At 41.0% G+C, this 20,518-nt stretch overlaps 1 protein-coding gene across 5 annotated transcripts in view; it reads right to left on the bottom strand.

Moving 5' to 3' along the window:
• Nucleotides 1-415: 415 nt before the first annotated feature.
• GALNT11 (polypeptide N-acetylgalactosaminyltransferase 11) overlaps nt 416-20,518 on the bottom strand; it is a 54,753-nt gene continuing 34,650 nt past the window's right edge. For 2 of the 5 annotated variants that reach the window (XM_082661967.1, XM_082661968.1), the window contains exons 7-12: nt 8,402-8,519; nt 6,912-7,064; nt 6,265-6,483; nt 4,755-4,859; nt 1,337-1,474; nt 416-1,109 (exon numbers count right to left, since the gene is read on the bottom strand). In XM_082661967.1, coding sequence (XP_082518093.1) covers nt 978-1,109; nt 1,337-1,474; nt 4,755-4,859; nt 6,265-6,483; nt 6,912-7,064; nt 8,402-8,519 — 865 coding nt within the window. In that variant the 3' untranslated portion in view covers nt 416-977. Of the gene's footprint in view, nt 1,110-1,336; nt 1,475-4,754; nt 4,860-6,264; nt 6,484-6,911; nt 7,065-8,401; nt 8,520-20,518 lie in introns of those variants that run through there. The other 3 variants (XM_082661969.1, XR_014297211.1, XM_082661970.1) reach the window with 3 other exon arrangements.

A 20,518-nucleotide genomic window follows, 5' to 3' on the forward strand; every position in this document is an offset into this window, starting at 1 on the left:
AAATAACTGAAAAAATACCCTATGAGACTATGTCTCCTCTGAGATGTGGGAAGAAACTCACTTTATATTAGGACGTTTACAGTATATACAGATGATTCCTAAATTTATCTCTCTAACTGAAATACATCTTCTGAAATCCTGACCTCTATATCCAAATAACTTTAACACCTATTTAACAACTCTACCTGGGTGTTTCACAGGTAACTTTAAAGTATTCAAATTCACATACGTTCAGACTCACACAGTTCAAGCTAAGAAACTGAAACATCCCTAAGGTTTGGGCTGCTACCTACCTGTTACTGGTTCATCAGCCGAATCCCTGTGCATTTCTTACCACGTATCACGTACGTAGGATAACTCAGACCAGAGACCCCAATACAAAACGAAAGAGAAGACAAGAAATCCTAGATAATTAAAAGGATCCTTTATTGTAAATGTATATAGTACCATAATTCATCAAAATAATTTATAATAGTTAACTCTCTTAAATATAATCTTATAAATGATGACTTCTGAAGTTAAACGTAACGTGGATTCAATCAGTTTATTTAAAACTATTTAGAACATGGTATTAGAAATTTAAAAAAAATTAACTGTCATCTACAAAATCTTCTAAGAAAGGAAATCATGACAAGTTCCTGATCAGATAAACGCCACTCCATTATTTAAGGGGATTAAAAGGAAGCATAAATAAATTTGAATAGACATGTCAATTTCCTGGGCTTTATCCTTCTATACAAACCTGACTCTTTAGAGAGTTAATACTGCATTCTGGTTTCCTACCGTAAGTAAGAAATTCCTTAACAGCAGTTGAGAAATGACCTGAACCTCTTGGTGAACCATACTTCTTCACCTCCCGATGGTCCCTCGGGGCTGTGACCTCTACTGTGGCTGCTGTCTCACCTCTGCTAGGGTCCCAGGCGTCTCCGTGTTGAGGACAAGCGTGACAAATCGCCGTTCCAGCCACAGCGTCCACCCTAACCTTCCAAATGCCACTGCTGTGACGAGGAGCCATCACAGATGGCCATGGCGACAAAGCCTCTGCGACTCAGTGGATCGACCGCTCTCAGGCACTGTCCAACCGACACCTGGTACAGCCGATTATTCCTCTGAAAATAAAGTGGTGGCAAGAAAAAAATACCACCAGTTACTTGCTTTAAGTTAAAAAACTTATTGCCAGAATATGGTAGAGACAGTAATCTAGAAGAGACGTGGAACGTTTCACATTACTTACTTATTTGCGGGATGCTACAAACTCAGAACAACCTTCTACAAGGTAAGCAGGACATGAGCCCCTCTGCCGAGCTCCCTCCCTCAGCCTTGTCTGTCTCCTCACCCCAAAGGTCCACTGCTGGGATCCTCCTGACCCGTGGCATTTCATGAGTCGTGGGGGGTCTGATGAGCGAGTCTCTGACATATCCAGGCAAAGGAGATTGTTTAAAACCAATTCGTGCTCTTCATTATAAATCCAAATCTAAGGAAGAAAATGAAAGATCAAAACCTCAAGTTTTGCTTCAGATTCTGAAAAGCAGACGGCACGACACTTCACACATTTGTGGAAGAAGGGATTTATTTTGTATGGTCTCTTGCAGCAGGAACAGACCAGCTTAGAGAAAGTGAGGTGCAATTCCAGGAAGAAATGTGAGCAGTGGTTGAGTTAACTTAATTGACTGTATTTGAGCACAAGATTGTAGATCTTCCCCAATTCCAGGATTTCGCAATTACACAATGCTTTTAATTCTCACACTGTGTAGAACTGAAGGAGCCCAGTGAAGCGGCTGGTTTGCCTTCTGTACAAGGAAAACACATGAGGCTATGATTTTCATATTTCCCTCATCTGTTGGGCAGTGATGACTGTGCGTAAGCTGTCATATCCCATCATCCTGTGGAACAGTATACTCTATTCCTGGCTCATAATAACATTTGCACTGAGATTGCAATTTCATTGATGGCCCCAAAGCAGGATTCTCCTTAGACGTGCAAATGATCTTTGAGGATAGTTGTCTTTATGGTGTCTCAGATTATTTTCAAGAACAAAGGCCTGAAACTGGCTGAAATGGCCAAGTGCAATGAATAACTTTATTCTCCAACATGCACCATCACTAAATTGAAAAGGAAAACATTTTCTCCTATCCTCTGAATTATTTTATTCATTACTGCTTCTACCTACAGGCCCAAGACGTATGTGTGCTGCCTCTTGGTACAAAGAGAAGGCTCCCCATCGGCGCCATGACAGCCCCAGTAAACACAGACGCTGGTGCTTTATAATCTCCACACGTGGCTCCGAGCGCTGGGAGTGCGCCACGTGTGACTGAGGAAATGAAATAAAATTACCAATCCAACAGCCACATGTGGCTAGGGTGTAAGTGCAATTCTGTGCAGTCACAACATAGTACGGACAGGAGAGTGTAACTCCATCTCCTCAAACCTCTTGCAGTTTCTGGAACAAATTTCACCAATCTCATCCTACCACAACCTAAACCACCAAAACCTCACTACAATTTAACACTTCCATGTCTACAACACTGACACCTCTCGCACCCAGATGTGGCACAAAACCCTCTTTAAACCATGTTTTCCAGTATGTTAACACCTTAGATAGCGTGCATGAACTCTCCTAGAAATAAGATGTGATCTATGAAATTTCAAAGGACACACTCTATCCAAAAAGGGCCCAAGTGTTCTTTTCATTCTTGAATGACCCCGTCCACCACTCAGGTGGAAACGTAAGTAAATGAAGCTTGCTTACTTACGACATGTTCTGAGCATTACAGTCTTGAGGCACTACAACTAGGAGATTAGACCAATGTTAGGTTATGCTATTTTATCAGATACAAAGCAGTTTGCAATAAGTTTTCTGCTTATTTTTAGGTTCACTTAATATCGCTGAAAGGACACATAAGTTGAGAATAAATTATCTGAATGACATGAATTGAAATTGTGCTGTTTCCTCTGATGAACTACTAAAAATCAGTTAGGAAAACTCAATTTCACAGAAAACTCTACAAAAGATATTCTGATTCAGCCAATGCAGATTTAATGTTCTGGGCCAGAAAGAAGATGCATGTCCTTTGCCATTTCTAACAAATTCATATAGCTTTCAATTAATTCTATATAACTCAAATTCATTCTGTGTAACTGTAAAGTACAAATAATGCTCTAAACAAACAAAACATTACTATGACAAACAATGACCAGAGGTAGGGAAAATGTACAAAGGAGACCACAACAGTATTAGATAGATGATCTCTAAAATCTCTAAAATCATTCCCAGCGTAAACAACTTAACTTCAGCAAGTGGTGCTGGGAAAGCTGGACAGTCGCACGTAAATCAGTGAAGTTAGAACACTCCTTCACACCATACACAAGACTTAAATACAAGACACGATACCATAAAACTCCTAAAAGAGAACACAGGCAAAGGCAAAACATTCTCTGACATTAATTGTACCAATGTTTTCTTAGGTCAGTCTCCCAAGGTAAAAAAAAAAAAAGCAAAAATAAACAAATGGGACCTAATCAAACTTACAAGCTTTCTGTATAGCAAAGGAAACTGTAAGCAACGAAAAGACAGCCTACAGACTGGGAGAAAATATTTGCAAATGATGTGACTGACAAGGGCTTAATTTCCAAAATATACAAACAGCTTATACAACTCAACAACAACAAAAAGAAACAACCCAATCGAAAAATGGGCACAAGGCCTAAACAGACATTTCTCCAAAGAAGACATACAGATGGCCAACAAGCACATGAAAAGATGCTCAACGTTGCTACTTATAAGAGAAATGCACATCAAAACTACAATGAGGTACCACCTCACAGTGGTCAGAACTGCCATCATTAAAAAGTCTACAAATAACAAATGCTGGAGAGGGTGTGGAGAAAAGGGGAACCCTCCTACATTGCTGGTGGGAATGTAAACTGGTGCAACCACTATGGAAAACAGGAGGGAGGTTCCTCAAAAAACTAAAATAGAGCTGCCATATGATCCAGCAATCCTACTCCTGGGCATATATCTGGAGAAAACCATAATTTGAAAAGATACGTTGCACCCCAGTGTTCATAGTAGCACTATTCACAATAGCCAAGACATGGAAACAACCTAAATGTCCATCAACAAATGAATGGATAAAGAAGATGTGGCACATATACATAATGGGATACTACTCAGTCATAAAAAAGAATGAAATAATGCCATTTGTAGCAACATGGATGGACCTAGAGATTATCATACTAAGTGAAGTCAGAAAGAGAAAGACAAATATCATATGGTATCACTTATTTGTGGTATCTAAAAAAAAATGATACAAATGAACGTACCTACAAAACAGACACAGAACAGACTTGCGGCTGCCAAGGGGGAGGGGAGTTGGGAGAGGGATAGATTGGGAGTTTGGGATTAGCAGATGCAAACTATTATATAGAGAATGGATAAACAACAAGGTCATACTGTATAGCACAGGGAACTATATTCAATACCCTGTGATAAACCATAATGGAAAAGTATATGTATAACTGAATCACTTTGCTGTACAGTAGAAATTAACACAACATTGTAAATCAACTATGCCTCATTAAAATAAATTTTAAAAAGCAAACAAAAAACCCCAAAACAATATAATTTTTAAAAAGTCAGATTAAAATCTTGATGTCTGCCCCTCCCTCCTCAAGGCTGACTGCCAGCAGCTTCCCTTTCCTTCATTGAAGGACACTGTCCATGGACTGGCTGAGAGCCCAGAGGCCTGACTCACCTGATTTGGGTCACTGTAGTCACATGCCTTAAGCACTACTAGGCCTCCTTTCTGACTTGGGCGGCCCTGGGCTGCCAGACACTTGTGGGTCTGGAGGTGATAGAGCTGTAAAAGAAGAGATTGCTCTTGACAAGCTGGTAGGTATAGAAAGACCAATGTCAGAAGATGCCTTAGAATGCTAGAAAAGGAGGTTTTAGAGGAAATATGAAAATATTATTCCAGAGGTATGGATTCTAAAGGTCATAAAAAGATAAGCATTTTTTATTACTGAATTCTAGCTTTAGCACATAGGAGTATCACAATAGAGACTTCAAGGTTATAGGCAATTTTAACAATATATGCAGGCAGTGTCAAGTAGAAATTCTACCTAAAGATACAAGTTTACTAATCTACTATAGGGGAGGAAGGAAATTAAATACCATCGCTCCACTAAAATACCTTAAAATGAAACTCAGGAAATAAGAACAAAAGGCACAAACAGACAGTACGTAATTAAATATACATACCTAACTGGAGACAAACATTAAAAATGCCATAGGAATGCCAAAGGTGAGATACATAAAAGAAGCAAAGAGCATCTAGTCTAAGTAAAACGATTAGTTTAAATATTAAATGTGATTAGATATGCAAGGCAAAAATAATAATGGTAAGGGATTTCAACTGTATGGACATACACTGGTACCTATTTTTACTTAAAGAGAAAACACCTAATAATAAGAAACACCTTGATGACTTTTATAAGATAGAACAACAAGATAGGAGAAGGCTCTAGGCTTAATTCTAGCCACTTAAGAATTGCTGGCATTGTGAAAGAACCAGGAGAGGGATGCCTTCTTTATAACAAAAGGGAAATTCGGGCAACAATTACAATATCTACACTTTCAGGAAGCAAATTCTAAGAAATGATTCAAGAAAAAGGTATGATTTTATGGCTAGACATCTAAAATTGAAGTGATATTATAAAACTGAAGAAATTTTATAAGAACCAAAAAGGGAATATCTAAAGAATTGCGGTTGATCAATGGGTTTCTGCTAAGCTCGGATGACTGCTCAGGACGTCGGATGTAAAACCTGACTTGGTACCACCACTTAGACCCTGACCACCCTTTTTCCCTTCCTGTCTGCACTCAGTTCCAGAGCTGAGGCCAGCAGTATACAGCTGCCCCATTTCTCCTTTGTTTTCCTTTTTGGACTGGTCTCTAACAAGTGACTTTTACACTCACTCACATTGCCTTTATTTGTATATTCACATTTATAGCTATCCTCTTGGAAGCCAGCACATAACTTAGAGAAGCCATGTTCTCTTTAACACTGGCAGGTAAAGGATCTTAATATAAACAGGAAAGATATCAAAATTTCTAAGGTCTTACACCTGAGTAGAGGAAATTCTCCTAAAAGGAATATAATGGAAGGCAAGCCAGGGGCTATCCTTAAATATTTTACGTCTACAATGTCATTTATTATATCACACAACATTTAATGAAACATTTTGCTAGGATCACTTTCTTACCCTTCCACGTTGGAGGACTTTGGGGCGTTTTGGCCCTCTATTGATAAAAATGGGTTGCTGGGGTTTGGCATTGGACCCAGATATCTGCATCTCTGGGTAAATATTATCCAAATACCATTTAAATGATTTACAATTCAACTTCTTCCTCAACTCAACGCGCTCACTGATATTTCCATAGCTTCTGGTTCTCAGATCAGGTCTTAAGGAAAAATACTGCTCCTGAATTTAAAAATGAAAAATAATAGATTTTTTTGTTTAAATGAATCACACCTCAAAAAAGCCATTACAAAGAAAATACTGAGAGCTGCATATGGCAGAAGAGGAGGTGGGAAGGAATACAATGTGCGCAGGGTCTTGACAGGGGAAGCAGGGGGACTGGGTCAGAGCAAAGCCCAGTGAGCAGAGGAGCCAGGCTCTGTGGGAGTCACAGGAGGGGACAGGAGGACAAAGAAACTGAGGAGAAGCACAGTTTCTTCTGGTGCTGGCGACTATATTACCTCTCACAGACTAGATGCTTGGGAAATTTAAAAAGCAGTCACAACAAAAATGAGTGAAAGACTGGGTGAAGAGAAGAGAGAAAAGCAACCAAAGCCAACGGAGTTACTAGCCTTATCATCCATCCTTCTCGGTGAGAGATTTAATCTCACCTTATACTCATCCAACCAGACATGTGCCAGCCGCAGGGAGTTGTGTGTCATGGTGTCCTGGCCCTCTGGAGAGCCATATGGTCTCCTTTTCCGGAAAACGTGTCCAACTCTAGAGCAAGGGATGATGAAGAGCTTACCTCCACACATCCAAATCTGGTCAGAAGCAGAATATGTGTTAATGGTTCCTCACAGTGCTGTGAAATCGATGCACGAATTTTCATGAAACAGGTGTTTGTGAAACCTTGCAAGAGGTTTTATCTTATTAGATATAACTATTCAAATACAATAAAGTCAAAGTGTGTATTTTAAAAAAATTATCCGTCTTTACGATTAAAAAGAAACAAAACTTTAAAACATTGCAATATTCTTTTACTACCCTGTGTCTAAAATTGTACTTACCATACGTGTCGTTTTAACACATCAAGGAAGTTGACCTTCAGGACTTAGGGACAAAGAATGCTTACTCATCAATCCTCTAATCTCAGTTCTACAGGTACTTTCTCATGAAACACATACAAACATACACACACCATTTTTTAGAAAAAAAAAATTTTTTATAAAATATACAGAATAACTCTAGATTAAGATTCAGATCTTAGTTCTGGTCTAAATTTTGCCCTTGACTGAGCTACTTTATATCGTTATTTCAATTTTTATGAGACTCAATTACCTTATCTACAAAGATTGAACTAATAATATCTATTATACCTTGCAACTTTCAAATTCTAAAGATTAAGTAGGAAAATACATTTGCAAAAATACGAAATGGCATATGCACAAGGTATTAGGGTATCTGAACGGGGGGGGGGGATCTGTTAGGCAGACCGGGAGATGGGAGGCGGGGAGTGGGGCCCTCTGCTGAGAGAGAGAAATCTGAATTGTTCCCTTGCCCTCTTTCTGCCTTTTCCAAAGACCGTCTTACCACCACAGCTGAGCCACAGACCCCACCCACAGCTGTCATCTGCCCAACCTTAGCCCCTGGAGGGAACGGTATATATAAAGGGTTCAGTAACCTATACGCAGGTGTTGATATCATTTATCTTATCAGCTGGGCTACTCCTGAAAGTGAAATGAGGAGCTATTAATAATCTCTCCAGGAGATCAGGTATGAACCAGGATGGTCTCGCGCAGTCAGGAAAATCTGATGACCCCAACTATATATATCTAGGGTTATCAAATAAGATTAACAAATGGACAAAGAAAGAACAAAACTCTAGATTAAATGCACATGAAGACTTCTTAATACATACCCAACTATTCATTACAACTATCACTTTTAAATTCTTACAAAATAAATGCAAGGCTTCTTATAGGCTTTTGATATTTTGAATGGGTATTATCCACATTATAGATTGTGGTAAAGTAGTATTCATTAAGGACAATTTGTTAATAAAGACAGGCAAAGAGAATTTACAGAAAATATGGGATCATGAATGAAAATTATATTCCTTGCACACAGTTAATAATCAAGCATGCAAAAAAAAATTTACCCGAAATGATATTTCTAAATTTTCTCCTCCCCAGATATCCATGCCACTGTCATACTGTCCAAGTTCACTGAAATAGTTTCTGTTCATGGCAAACAATCCTCCAGCCATTGTAGGTGACCTAGAAAAGGAAAACAATTATCGTATCAATTCTGTAGTCAATTATCTACGTTCTTGTTTTAAAAAACTGAGAGCAGCTTTAGAACATTACTAATAGAAACTAGATTAACTATTATGAAACATTTTGTCTGATTTATGAGGGAATGAGCTGGGCCCCATAACTTAATTTTCTAGATCGCAGTCCCAGGCAAATGAAGGCTACTTTTCTAAGTATCACAAGTACTTCTAAAAATTGATTATAACTACTGTTGACAGAAATCCACCTGAATTATTTAATTCCTTCGACAGTCTCATAGAGCCACGGGGATTAAAAACTGGGCTCCAGGGCCTGCCAAGGAGAGAGCAGACAAACGTCTCACTTTGAATTGGACTCAAACATGTGTTAGACCAGTGGTTCCCCGAGACATTTTTAGCTGTCACAGCTGTGGAGGAGGGGTGCCACTGGCATCTGAAGGGTAGAGGCCAGATATGCTGAACACCCTGCAACGCACAGGGCAGCACCCGCAACGGAGAGCTCTCTGGCCCTAAAGGTCAGTCCTGCCACAGTCGAGAACCCCTGTGTTCCTGAGAACTGACGTGGACGGGCTCCCCAGAGCCTGAGGTGGCTTCCAATGACCTCACTGGCCGAACCGCACCGGGGGCGTGGCGTCTAGTGTTCTGAGCGGCCTCCCAGAAGAGAAGCCAGTCTCTGCAGGAGAAAACACCGCCCCAGGATGAACGTACCTCCATAATTTTTCATATACAATGTCCAGCATTAAACAAAAATAAACAAGCAAACTAACAAATAACCAGGCAATCAGGAAGATAAATCACATGAAAGAAAAAAATAAGAGAAACAATCTACAACAGAAACAGATGTGCAGGGGTTTCAGATAACAGAGTTATCAGGCAGAGACTTTAACTGTTCAGTATGTTCAAGCATAAAAGACAAGACTGAGAATTTGGCAGATAATTAGATGCTATCAATAAATAAACCAAATTTATGCATCTGAAAGACATTACTGACAAAGACAGAAAAAAAGTCAGCAGCCAATGAGAGATTACCTTCAAAAGAAAAAAAATTAGTTGTTGGCTTCTCACCAGAAACAGTGGAAGCCAGAAGGTTCTTGAATGATACCTTCAAAGTCCTGAAAGAATATACCTGCCAGTCTAGAACTGAACATCAAGTAAAATTAGTCTTCAAAATAATGGTGAATCAAACAAAAAAGTAAACAAACCCACCACTCTTTCCCCAACTTGATCCATGAGAGTCCCCCTGCCCTCCCCTCTCTGCCTTTGCAGTTGATCGTTCCTCCCTTTTCCCTCAGCTTGAAGCATCTATGTCCAGTGTCTGTGAAATGATGTTTTATCTCAGTGTCTCAGGATAAGAAACGGCAATCATTCCACCAGGTGCTGGAAACTGATTAGCCTTGAGGCAAGGGTTTCTAGGGCCACAACTCAGGGATGTGTATTTAATTACAGGGTCCCCAGAAACCCCTCTCCTGGCTACCACAAGCAACGGCTTCTTTTCTGGTCTTGGGAGCCAGACCTGGACTGTTACCTCAGAGGCAGGGGCCCCAGAGAACACGCTGGGGCTTCCTCTTTGGCCACAGCTGGGCTCCCTTGAGACGTGAAGACTTCTGGCTGTCCTGCAACATGAGCCACAGCGACCCCGGCTCTACCAGCTCACAAGGTGCCTGGTCCCTCTGCCTAATCCAGTCCCCCCCTGAGCCACAGCCTGCTCAGGAATCAGTGGCAGCCTGTGAATCAGGCCAGAGCTTGCTTCAAGCCCAAGAAAAAAGCTGTCTTACTGGTGGAGGCTGGCCTTCCAAATCCTGGAGCCAGCCCTGCCAGCCAGGGGTCATTTTTGCCCTTTGGTGACCACTGTTTTCTTTCTCTGAAATATCTTACAATAGGTGATAATGTCGCTGACTCAAATTTCCATGAAAAGGAAAAAAAAAAACTACCTCTTGAGTGACGTCCTGGTCTGTTCCTCTCTGAGGAATCTTGTGGGAAAAGAATACTGTTGCTTCTGCTCTGTCTCCACGTTTCTGTTGGGAAAGAAACGCCACCTGCCCTGGGGTGTTGGTGTTTCTGTCTGTGTTGCCATCCCAGCCTGCGGTAGGGGCTTGCGTCTGCGCTGTAATGTCTGTATCATGTCTGGGGAGTCCTTCCCACCTGTCCAGCCAGGGGCTACAACCCCTTGAAGAGGCCTCCATTTCCTTCCGATGATCCAAGGCACAGAGAACACCACCTCCCATGACCCCACCTTCAGGAGCTGTGGTGGCGCATGCATCCATGAGCCTACCCCTGGGCTACCTACCTGGGGCCCACCTCTACCCACAGTCCTGTATAGGAGTTGAGTAAACAGGATATCTCTGAGCCCCTGTCCCCAAAGGGCCGGCCAAGGGCTGCCCGCCAGCCTGGCTCCATCAATCCTGCATGACCAAGTGATAGCTGGCGGGCTCTGCTACCCAGGCCCTCTGTACCTCCTACCCTGCCATCTGGCAAGGGATGGGCCCTTTTCTGTGAACTGACAACCTGTGGAAATGTGACCAATTAGTGTGAAATACATGTTTAGCAAACGTTAGGTACTGTAGTTGAACCAATAAATGTGAATCCTTCTGCACGCACGCACGCACACACACACACACAAAGCGTGAAACAAAGACATTTTCAGAAAGAGAGGAATAATCACCTGAAGGTCCAACCAAAAGAAATACTAAAATGTGTTCTTTAGTCAAAATGAAAATAAATCCTAGATGGAAGCTTGCAGATGCAGAAAGGATAAAAAGTAACATAAAAGGGGAAATATGTGGGTAAACGTAAATGAATAATGGTTACATAAAAAAGTCTTGTAGGGTTAAAAAAAATACACACGTGGGACTTCCCTGGCAGTCCAATGGTTAGGACTCCAAGCTTCCACTGCAGGGGGCCCGGGATGGATCCCTGGGTAGGGAACTAAGATCCTGCAAGCCGTGCGGCATGGCCCAAAAGTACAAAAACACACACCACACCACCACCCCCAAACACGTGTACATTTCAGCAATATAACTTGAAGGGGGATAACTGGAATATGAACATTCTGATATCCTTGGATTGTTTGGAGAAAATACCAATCTATATTACACTTTGATAGGTCAAGTATGAAGGCTGTACTTTCTAAGGTAACCACTAACAGAACAGTAGGTAAGAAACTATAATGTCTAATAATGGGTGGCAGCTGGGAACAGAATAATTGGAATTCAGGCCAAAAGCACGTAAAAGCAGAGAAAACAGAACTTAGAACAGACAGAAAGCAAACAGTACCACTGTAACCATAGACACAAACATGTAAGTAATCAACTAAGCCCTAATTAAAAGACAAAGTTTTCCACACAGGCTTCAAAACAAAACAAAAGCAACTACATGCTGCTTACAGGGACACGTATAAATATGTGACCACAGGAAGACTGACAGCAAAAGGGACACTATTCTAGAAGTACAGAATTAAATACAATTCATAATGATAAATGGTTTCATCACCAGAAGATTTAATAATTCTAAACTGTCATGCATCTATTAACAGAGCCTCAAAATATATGAAGAAAATATATAAAGAACTACAAGGAGAAACAGACACACAATTGTAGTGGGAAATTAATATACCATTTTCAATAACTGACAACACGTGAATTAAAAATTAATAAAAATATAGAATATTTGAACAACACAATAAACGACCCAACAAATACAGCATCTCATCCTTAACAACTGCAGAAAATACAAATTCTGACCACAGTATAAGCTAGGATTAAATAACGACTATAACGTTTCCGTATGCCTGTAAAATAATAAATGCACTGCTAAATAACCTACAGGTCAGAGAAGACATAACAATGAAAATATTTTGAAATAAATGACAGTAGGCCTCTGCTTGTGACCTGGGCCTCTGTTTGTGACCTGCGGAGAAGGGGAGAGGCAGCACGTTGAAAGGAGGGCCTCTGCAGTGTGGAGTTCCGAGTTTGGAGGTTATTACAGAGTACTGAGCAGAGTCCTCTGTGCTATACAATACACCAGAAATACATCTACACGTGGAGCAACTCCTACAGAACACCTACTGAACGCTGGCAGAGGACCTCAGACCTCCCAAAAGGCAAGAAACTCCCCACATACCTGGGTAGGGCAAAAGAAAGAAAAAACAAGAAAAAACAGAGACAAAATAATAGGGACGGGACCTGCACCAGTGGGAGGGAGCTGTGAAGGAGGAAAGGTTCCCACACACTAGGAAGCCCCTTCGCGGGCGGAGACTGCGGGTGGTGGAGGAGGGAGCTTCGGGCCGCGAAGGAGAGCACAGCAACAGGGGCGCGGGGGGCAAAGCGGGGAGATCCCCGCACAGAGGATTGGTGTGGACCAGCACTCACCAGCCCGAGAGGCTTGTCTGCTCACCCGCCGGGCCGGGCAGGGCTGGGAGCCGAGGCTCGGGCTTCGGTCGGAGCACAGGGAGAGGACTGGGTGTTGGCGGCGTGAACACAGCCTGCAGAGGGTTAGTGCGCCACGGCTGGCCGGGAGGGAGTCCAGGAAAAGGTCTGGAGCTGCCGAAAAGGCAGGAGACTTTTTCTTCCCTCTTTGTTTCCTGGTGCGCGAGGAGAGGGGAGTAAGAGCGCTGCTTAAAGGAGCTCCAGAGACGGGCATGAGCCGTGGCTAAAAGCGCGGAGCCCAGAGACGGGCGGGAGACGCTAAGGCTGCTGCCGCCGCCACCAAGGGGCCTGTGTGCGAGCACAGGTCACTCTCCACACCCCTCTTCCGGGGAGCCTGTGCAGCCCGCCACTGCCAGGGTCCCGGGATCCAGGGACAACTTCCCCGAGAGAACGCACGGCGGGCCTCAGGCTGGTGCAACAAATGTCATGCTGGCCTCTGCTACCGCAGGCTCGCCCTGCACTCCGTGCCCCTCCCTCCCACCGGCCTAAGTGAGCCAGAGCCCCCGAATCAGCGGCTCCTTTAACCCCGTCCTGTCTGAGCAAAAAACAGGCGCCCTCCAGCGACCTACACTCAGAGGCGGGGCCAAATCCAAAGCTGAGCCCCGGGAGCTGTGCGAACAAAGAAGAGAAAGGGAAATCCCTCCCAGCAGCCTCAGGAGCAGCGGATTAAATCTCCACAATCAACTTGATGTACCTGCATCTGTGGAATACCTGAATCGACCACGAACCATCCCAAATTAAGGAGGTGGGCTTTGAGAGCAAGATTTGTGATTTTTTTCCCCTTTTCCTCTTTGTGTGAGTGTGTATGTGTATGCTTCTGTGTGAGATTTTGTCTGTATAGTTTTGCTTCCACCATTTGTCCTAGGATTCTATCCGTCAGTTTTCGTTTTTTTAAAAAATTTTTTTCTTAATAATTGATTTTAATAACTTTATTTTACTTTATCCCCTTTCTTTCTTTCCCTTTCTTTCTTTCTTCCTTTCTTTCCTTTCTTTCTCTTTCCTTCCTTCCTTCCTTCCCTCCCTCCTTTAGACAACAAATTATCCCAAATTGAGGAGGTGGGCTTTGAGAGCAAGATTTATGATTTTTTCCCCTTTTCCTCTTTGTGTGAGTGTGTATGTGTATGCTTCTGTGTGAGATTTTGTCTGTATAGCTTTGCTTCCACCATTTGTCCTAAGGTTCTATCCGTCCGTTTTTTTTTTATAATTATTTTTTAATTTAATAACTTTATTTTATTTTACTTTTTTATTTTACTTTATCTTCTTTCTTTCTTTCTTTTTTCCTTCCTTCCCTCCTCCCTCCCTCCTTTCTTTCCTTGTTTCCTTTTCTTCTTTCTTTCTTTCTTCCTTCCCTCCTTTCCTTCCTTCCTTCCTTCCTTTCTTTCTTTCTTTTTTCTTTCTTACTTCTACTAATTCTTTCTCTCTACTTTTTCTCCCTTTTATTCTGAGCCGTGTGGATGAAAGGCTCTTGGTACTGCAGCCAGGAGTCAGTGCTGTGCCTCTGAGGTGGGAGAGCCAACTTCAGGACACTGGTCAACAAGAGACCTCCCAGCTCCACATAATATCAAACGGTGAAAATCTCCCAGAGATCTCCATCTCAACACCAGCACCCAGCTTCACTCAACGACCAGCAAGCTACAGTGCTGGACACCTTATGCCAAACAACTAGCAAAACAGGAACACAACCCCACCCATTAGCAGAGAGGCTGCCTAAAATCATAATAAGGCCACAGACACCCCAAAACACACCACCAGACGTGGACCTGCCCACCAGAAAGACAAGATCCAGCCTCATCCACCAGAACACAGGCACTAGTCCCCTCCAACAGGAAGCCTACACAAGCCACTGAACCAACCTTAGCCACTAGGGACAGACATCAAAAACAACCGGAACTACGAACCGGCAGCCTGCAAAAAGGAGACCCCAAACACAGTAAGATAAGCAAAATGAGAAGACAGAAAAACACACAGCAGATGAAGGAGCAAGATAAAAATGCACCAGACCTAACAAATGAAGAGGAAATAGGCAGTCTACCTGAAAAAGAATTCAGAATAATGATAGTAAAGATGATCCAAAATCTTGGAAATACAATAGACAAAATGCAAGAAACATTTAACAAGGACCTAGAAGAACTAAAGATGAAACAAACAATGATAAACAACACAATAAATGAAATGAAAAATACTCTAGAAGGGATCAATAGAAGAATAACTGAGGCAGAAGAACCGATAACTGACCTGGAAAATAAAATAGTGGAAATAACTACTGCAGAGCAGAATAAAGAAAAAAGAATGAAAAGAACTGAGGATAGTCTCAGGGACCTCTGGGACAACATTAAACACACCAACATTCGAATTATAGGGGTTCCAGAGGAAGAAGAGAAAAAGAAAGGGACTGAGAAAATATTTGAAGAGATTATAGTTGAAAACTTCCCTAATATGGGAAAGGAAATAGTTAATCAAGTCCAGGAAGCACAGAGAGTCCCATACAGGATAAATCCAAGGAGAAATACACCAAGACACATATTAATCAAACTGTCAAAAATTAAATAGAAAGAAAGCATATTAAAAGCAGCAAGGGAAAAACAACAAATAACACACAAGGGAATCCCCATAAGGTTAACAGCTGATCTCTCAGCAGAAACTCTGCAAGCCAGAAGGGAGTGGCAGGACATACTGAAAGTGATGAAGGAGAAAAACCTGCAACCAAGATTACTCTACCCAGCAAGGGATCTCATTCAGATTTGATGGAGAAATTAAAACCTTTACAGACAATCAAAAGCTGAGAGAGTTCAGCACCACCAAACCAGCTTTACAACAAATGCTCAAGGATCTTCTCTAGGCAAGAAACACAAAAGAAGGAAAAGACCTACAATAATGAACACAAAACAATTTAGAAAATGGGAATAGGAACATACATATCGATAATTACCTTAAATGTAAATGGACTAAATGCTCCCACCAAAAGACACAGATTGGCTGAATGGATACAAAAACAAGACCCATATATTTGCTGTCTACAAGAGACCCACTTCAGACCTAGAGACACATACAGATTGAAAGTAAGGGGATGGAAAAAGATATTCCATGCAAATGGAAGCCAAAAGAAAGCTGGAGTAGCAATTCTCATATCAGATAAAATAGACTTTAAAATAAAGACTATTAGAAGAGACAAAGAAGGACACTACATAATGATCAAGGGATCAATCCAAGAAGAAGATATAACAATTGTAAATATTTATGCACCCAACATAGGAGCACCTCAATACATAAGGCAAATACTAACAGCCATAAAAGGGGAAATCGACAGTAACACATTCATAGTAGGGGACTTTAACACCCCACTTTCACCAATGGACAGATCATCCAAAATGAAAATAAATAAGGAAACACAAGCTTTAAATGATACATTAAACAAGATGGACTTAATTGATATTTATAGGACACTCCATCCAAAAACAACAGAATACACATTTTTCTAAAGTGTTCATGGAACATTCTCCAGGATAGATCATATCTTGGGTCACAAATCAAGCCTTGGTAAATTTAGGAAAACTGAAATTGTATCAAGTATCTTTTCCGACCATAACACCATGAGACTAGATATTAATTACAGGAAAAGATCTGTAAAAAATACACATGGAGGCTAAACAATACACTACTTAATAATGAAGTGATCACTGAAGAAATCAAAGAGGAAATTAAAAAATACCTAGAAACAAATGACAATGGAGACACGACGACCCAAAACCTATGGTATGCAGCAAAAGCAGCTCTAAGAGGGAAGTTTATAGCAATACAAGCCCACCTTAAGAAACAGGAAACACCTCAAATAAACAACCTAACCTTGCACCTAAAGCAATTAGAGAAAGAAGAACAAAAAAACCCCAAAGTTAGCAGAAGGAAAGAAATCATAAAAATCAGATCAGAAAAAAATGAAAAAGAAATGAAGGAAACAATAGCAAAGATCAATAAAACTAAAAGCTGGTTCTTTGAGAAGATAAACAAAATTGATAAACCATTAGCCAGACTCATCAAGAAAAAAAGGGAGAAGACTCAAATCAACAGAATTAGAAATGAAAAAGGAGAAGTAACAACTGACACTGCAGAAATACAAAGGATCATGAGAGATTACTACAAGCAACTCTATGCCAATAAAATGGACAACCTGGAAGAAATGGACAAATTCTTAGAAATGCACAACGTGCCAAGACTGAATCAGGAAGAAATAGAAAATATGAACAGACCAATCACAAGCACTGAAATTGAAACTCTGATTAAAAATCTTCCAATAAACAAAAGCCCAGGACCAGATGGCTTCACAGGCGAATTCTATCAAACATTTAGAGAAGAGCTAACACCTATCCTTCTCAAACTCTTCCAAAATATAGCAGAGGGAGGAACACTCCCAAATTCATTCTACGAGGCCACCATCACCTTGATACCAAAACCAGACAAGGATGTCACAAAGAAAGAAAACTCAGGCCAATATCACTGATGAACATAGAAGCAAAAATCCTCAACAGAAGACTAGCAAACAGAATCCAACAGCACATTAAAAGGATCATACACCATGATCAAGTGGGGTTTATTCCAGGAATGCAAGGATTCTTCAATATATGCAAATCAATCAATGTGATACACCATATTAACATATTGGAGGATAAAAACCATATGATCATCTCAATAGATGCAGAGAAAGCTTCTGACAAAATTCAACACCCATTTATGATAAAAACTCTCCAGAAAGTAGGCATAGAGGGAACTTTCCTCAACATAATAAAGGCCATATATGACAAACCCACAGCCAACATCGTCCTCAATGGTGAAAAACTGAAAGCATTTCCACTAAGATCAGGAACAAGACAAGGTTGCCCACTCCCACCACTCTTATTCAACATAGTTTTGGAAGTTTTAGCCACAGTAATCAGAGAAGAAAAGGAAATAAAAGGAATCCAAATTGGAAAAGAAGAAGTAAAGCTGTCACTGTTTGCAGATGACATGGTACTATACACAGAGGATCCTAAAGATGCTTCCAGAAAACTACTAGAGCTAATCAATGAATTTGGCAAAGTAGCAGGATACAAAATTAATGCACAGAAATCTCTGGCATTCCTATACACTAATGATGAAAAATCTGAAAGTGAAATCAAGAAAACACTCCCATTTACCACTGCAACAAAAAGAATAAAATATCTAGGAATAAACCTACCAAAGGAGACAAAAGACCTGTAGGCAGAAAATTATAAGACATTGATGAAAGATATTAAAGGTGATACAAATAGATGGTGAGATATACCATGTTCTTGGATTGGAAGAATCAACATTGTGAAAATGACTCTACTACCCAAAGCAATCTACAGATTCAATGCAATCCCTATCAAACTACCAATGGCATTTTTCACAGAACTAGAACAAAAAATTTCACAATTTGTATGGAAACACAAAAGACCCCGAATAGCCAAAGCAATCTTGAGAACGAAAAACGGAGCTGGAGGAATCAGGCTCCCTGACTTCAGACTATACTACAAAGCTACAGTAATCAAGACAGTATGGTACTGGCACAAAAACAGAAAGATCAATGGAACAGGATAGAAAGCCCAGAGATAAACCCACACACATATGGTCACCTTATCTTTGATAAAGGTGGGAGGAATGTCCAGTGGAGAAAGGACAGCCTCTTCAATAAGTGGTGCTGGGAAAACTGGACAGGTACATGTAAAAGTATGGGATTAGATCACTCCCTAACACCATACACAAAAAAAAGCTCAAAATGGATTAAAGACCTAAATGTAAGGCCAGAAACTATCAAACTCTTAGAGGAAAACATAGGCAGAACACTCTATGACATAAATCACAGCAAGATCCTTTTTGACCCTCCTCCTAGAGAAATGGAAATAAAAACAAAAATAAACAAATGGGACCTAATGAAACTTCAAAGCTTTTGCACAGCAAAGGAAACCATAAACAAGACCAAAAGACAACCCTCAGAATGGGAGAAAATATTTGCAAATGAAGCAACTGACAAAGGATTAATTTCCAAAATTTATAAGCAGCTCAGGCAGCTCAATAACAAAAAAACAAACAACCCAATCCAAAAATCGGCAGAAGACCTAAATAGACATTTCTCCAAAGATATACAGACTGCCAACAAACACATGAAAGGATGCTCAACATCATTAATCATTAGAGAAATGCAAATCAAAACTACAATGAGATCTCATCTCACACCAGTCAGAATGGCCATCATCAAAAAATCTAGAAACAATAAATGCTGGAGAGGGTGTGGAGAAAAGGGAACACTCTTGCACTGCTGGTGGGACTGTGAACTGGTACAGCCACTATGGAGAACAGTATGAAGGTTCCTTAGAAAACTACAAATAGAACTACCATATGACCCAGCAATCCCACTACTGGGCATATACCCTGAGAAAACCATAATTCAAAAAGAGTCATGTACCAAAATGTTTATTGCAGCTCTATTTACAATAGCCCGGAGATAGAAACAACCTAAGTGCCCACCATTGGATGAATGGATAAAGAAGATGTGGCACATATATACAATGGAATATTACTCAGCCATAAAAAGAAACGAAATTGAGCTATCTGTATTGAGGTGGATAGACCTAGAGTCTGTCATACAGAGTGAAGTAAGTCAGAAAGAGAAAGACAAATACCGTATGCTAACACATATATATGGAATTTAAGAAAAAAAAAATGTCATGAAGAACCTAGGGGTAAGACAGGAATAACGACACAGACCTACCGGAGAACGCACTTGAGGATATGGGGAGGGGGAAGGGCGAGCTGTGACAAAGCGAGAGAGAGGCAGGGACATATATACACTACCAAACGTAAGGTAGATGGCTAGTGGGAAGCAGCCGCATAGCACAGGGATATCAGCTCGGTGCTTTGTGACCGCCTGGAGGGGTGGGATAGGGAGGGTGGGAGGGAGGGAGACGCCGGAGGGAAGAGATATGGGAACATATGTGTATGTATAACTGATTCACTTTGTTATAAAGCAGAAGCTAATACACCACTGTAAAGCAATTATACCCCAATAAAGATGTTAAAAAAAATGACAATAAAAAATGATATATCACAGTTTGTGGGATGCAGCTAAAGCCATGATCAGAAGAAAATTTATCATCTTAAATACATGTATTAGAAAAGAAAAAAGGCTAAAAATTTTAAAAATCTAAATATCCAACTCAAGAAGTTAGCAACCTTGATATAATAAAAGTGAAACAGCTTACAGCCGAAAGGGGAGAAAAAGTGGAAAAAAGGAGAAAGCGGTGCTCATAGCCTCATTGTTCAAGGAAGAATGTCAAATGATGCCGTCGAAAGTCAACAGAACGGGGCTTCCCTGGTGGCGCAGTGGTTGGGAATCCGCCTGCCAATGCAGGGGACATGGGTTCGAGCCCTGGTCCGGGAAGATCCCACATGACGCGGAGCAACTAAGCCCGTGCGCCACAACTACTGAGCCTGCTACTCTGGAGCCTGCAAGCCACAACTGCTGAGCCTGTGTGCCACAACTACTGAGCCTGCATGCCACAACTACTGA

This window comes from Grampus griseus (genome assembly GCF_964374135.1).
Source record: "Grampus griseus genome assembly, chromosome: 9".
Classification (NCBI taxonomy): domain Eukaryota; kingdom Metazoa; phylum Chordata; class Mammalia; order Artiodactyla; family Delphinidae; genus Grampus; species Grampus griseus.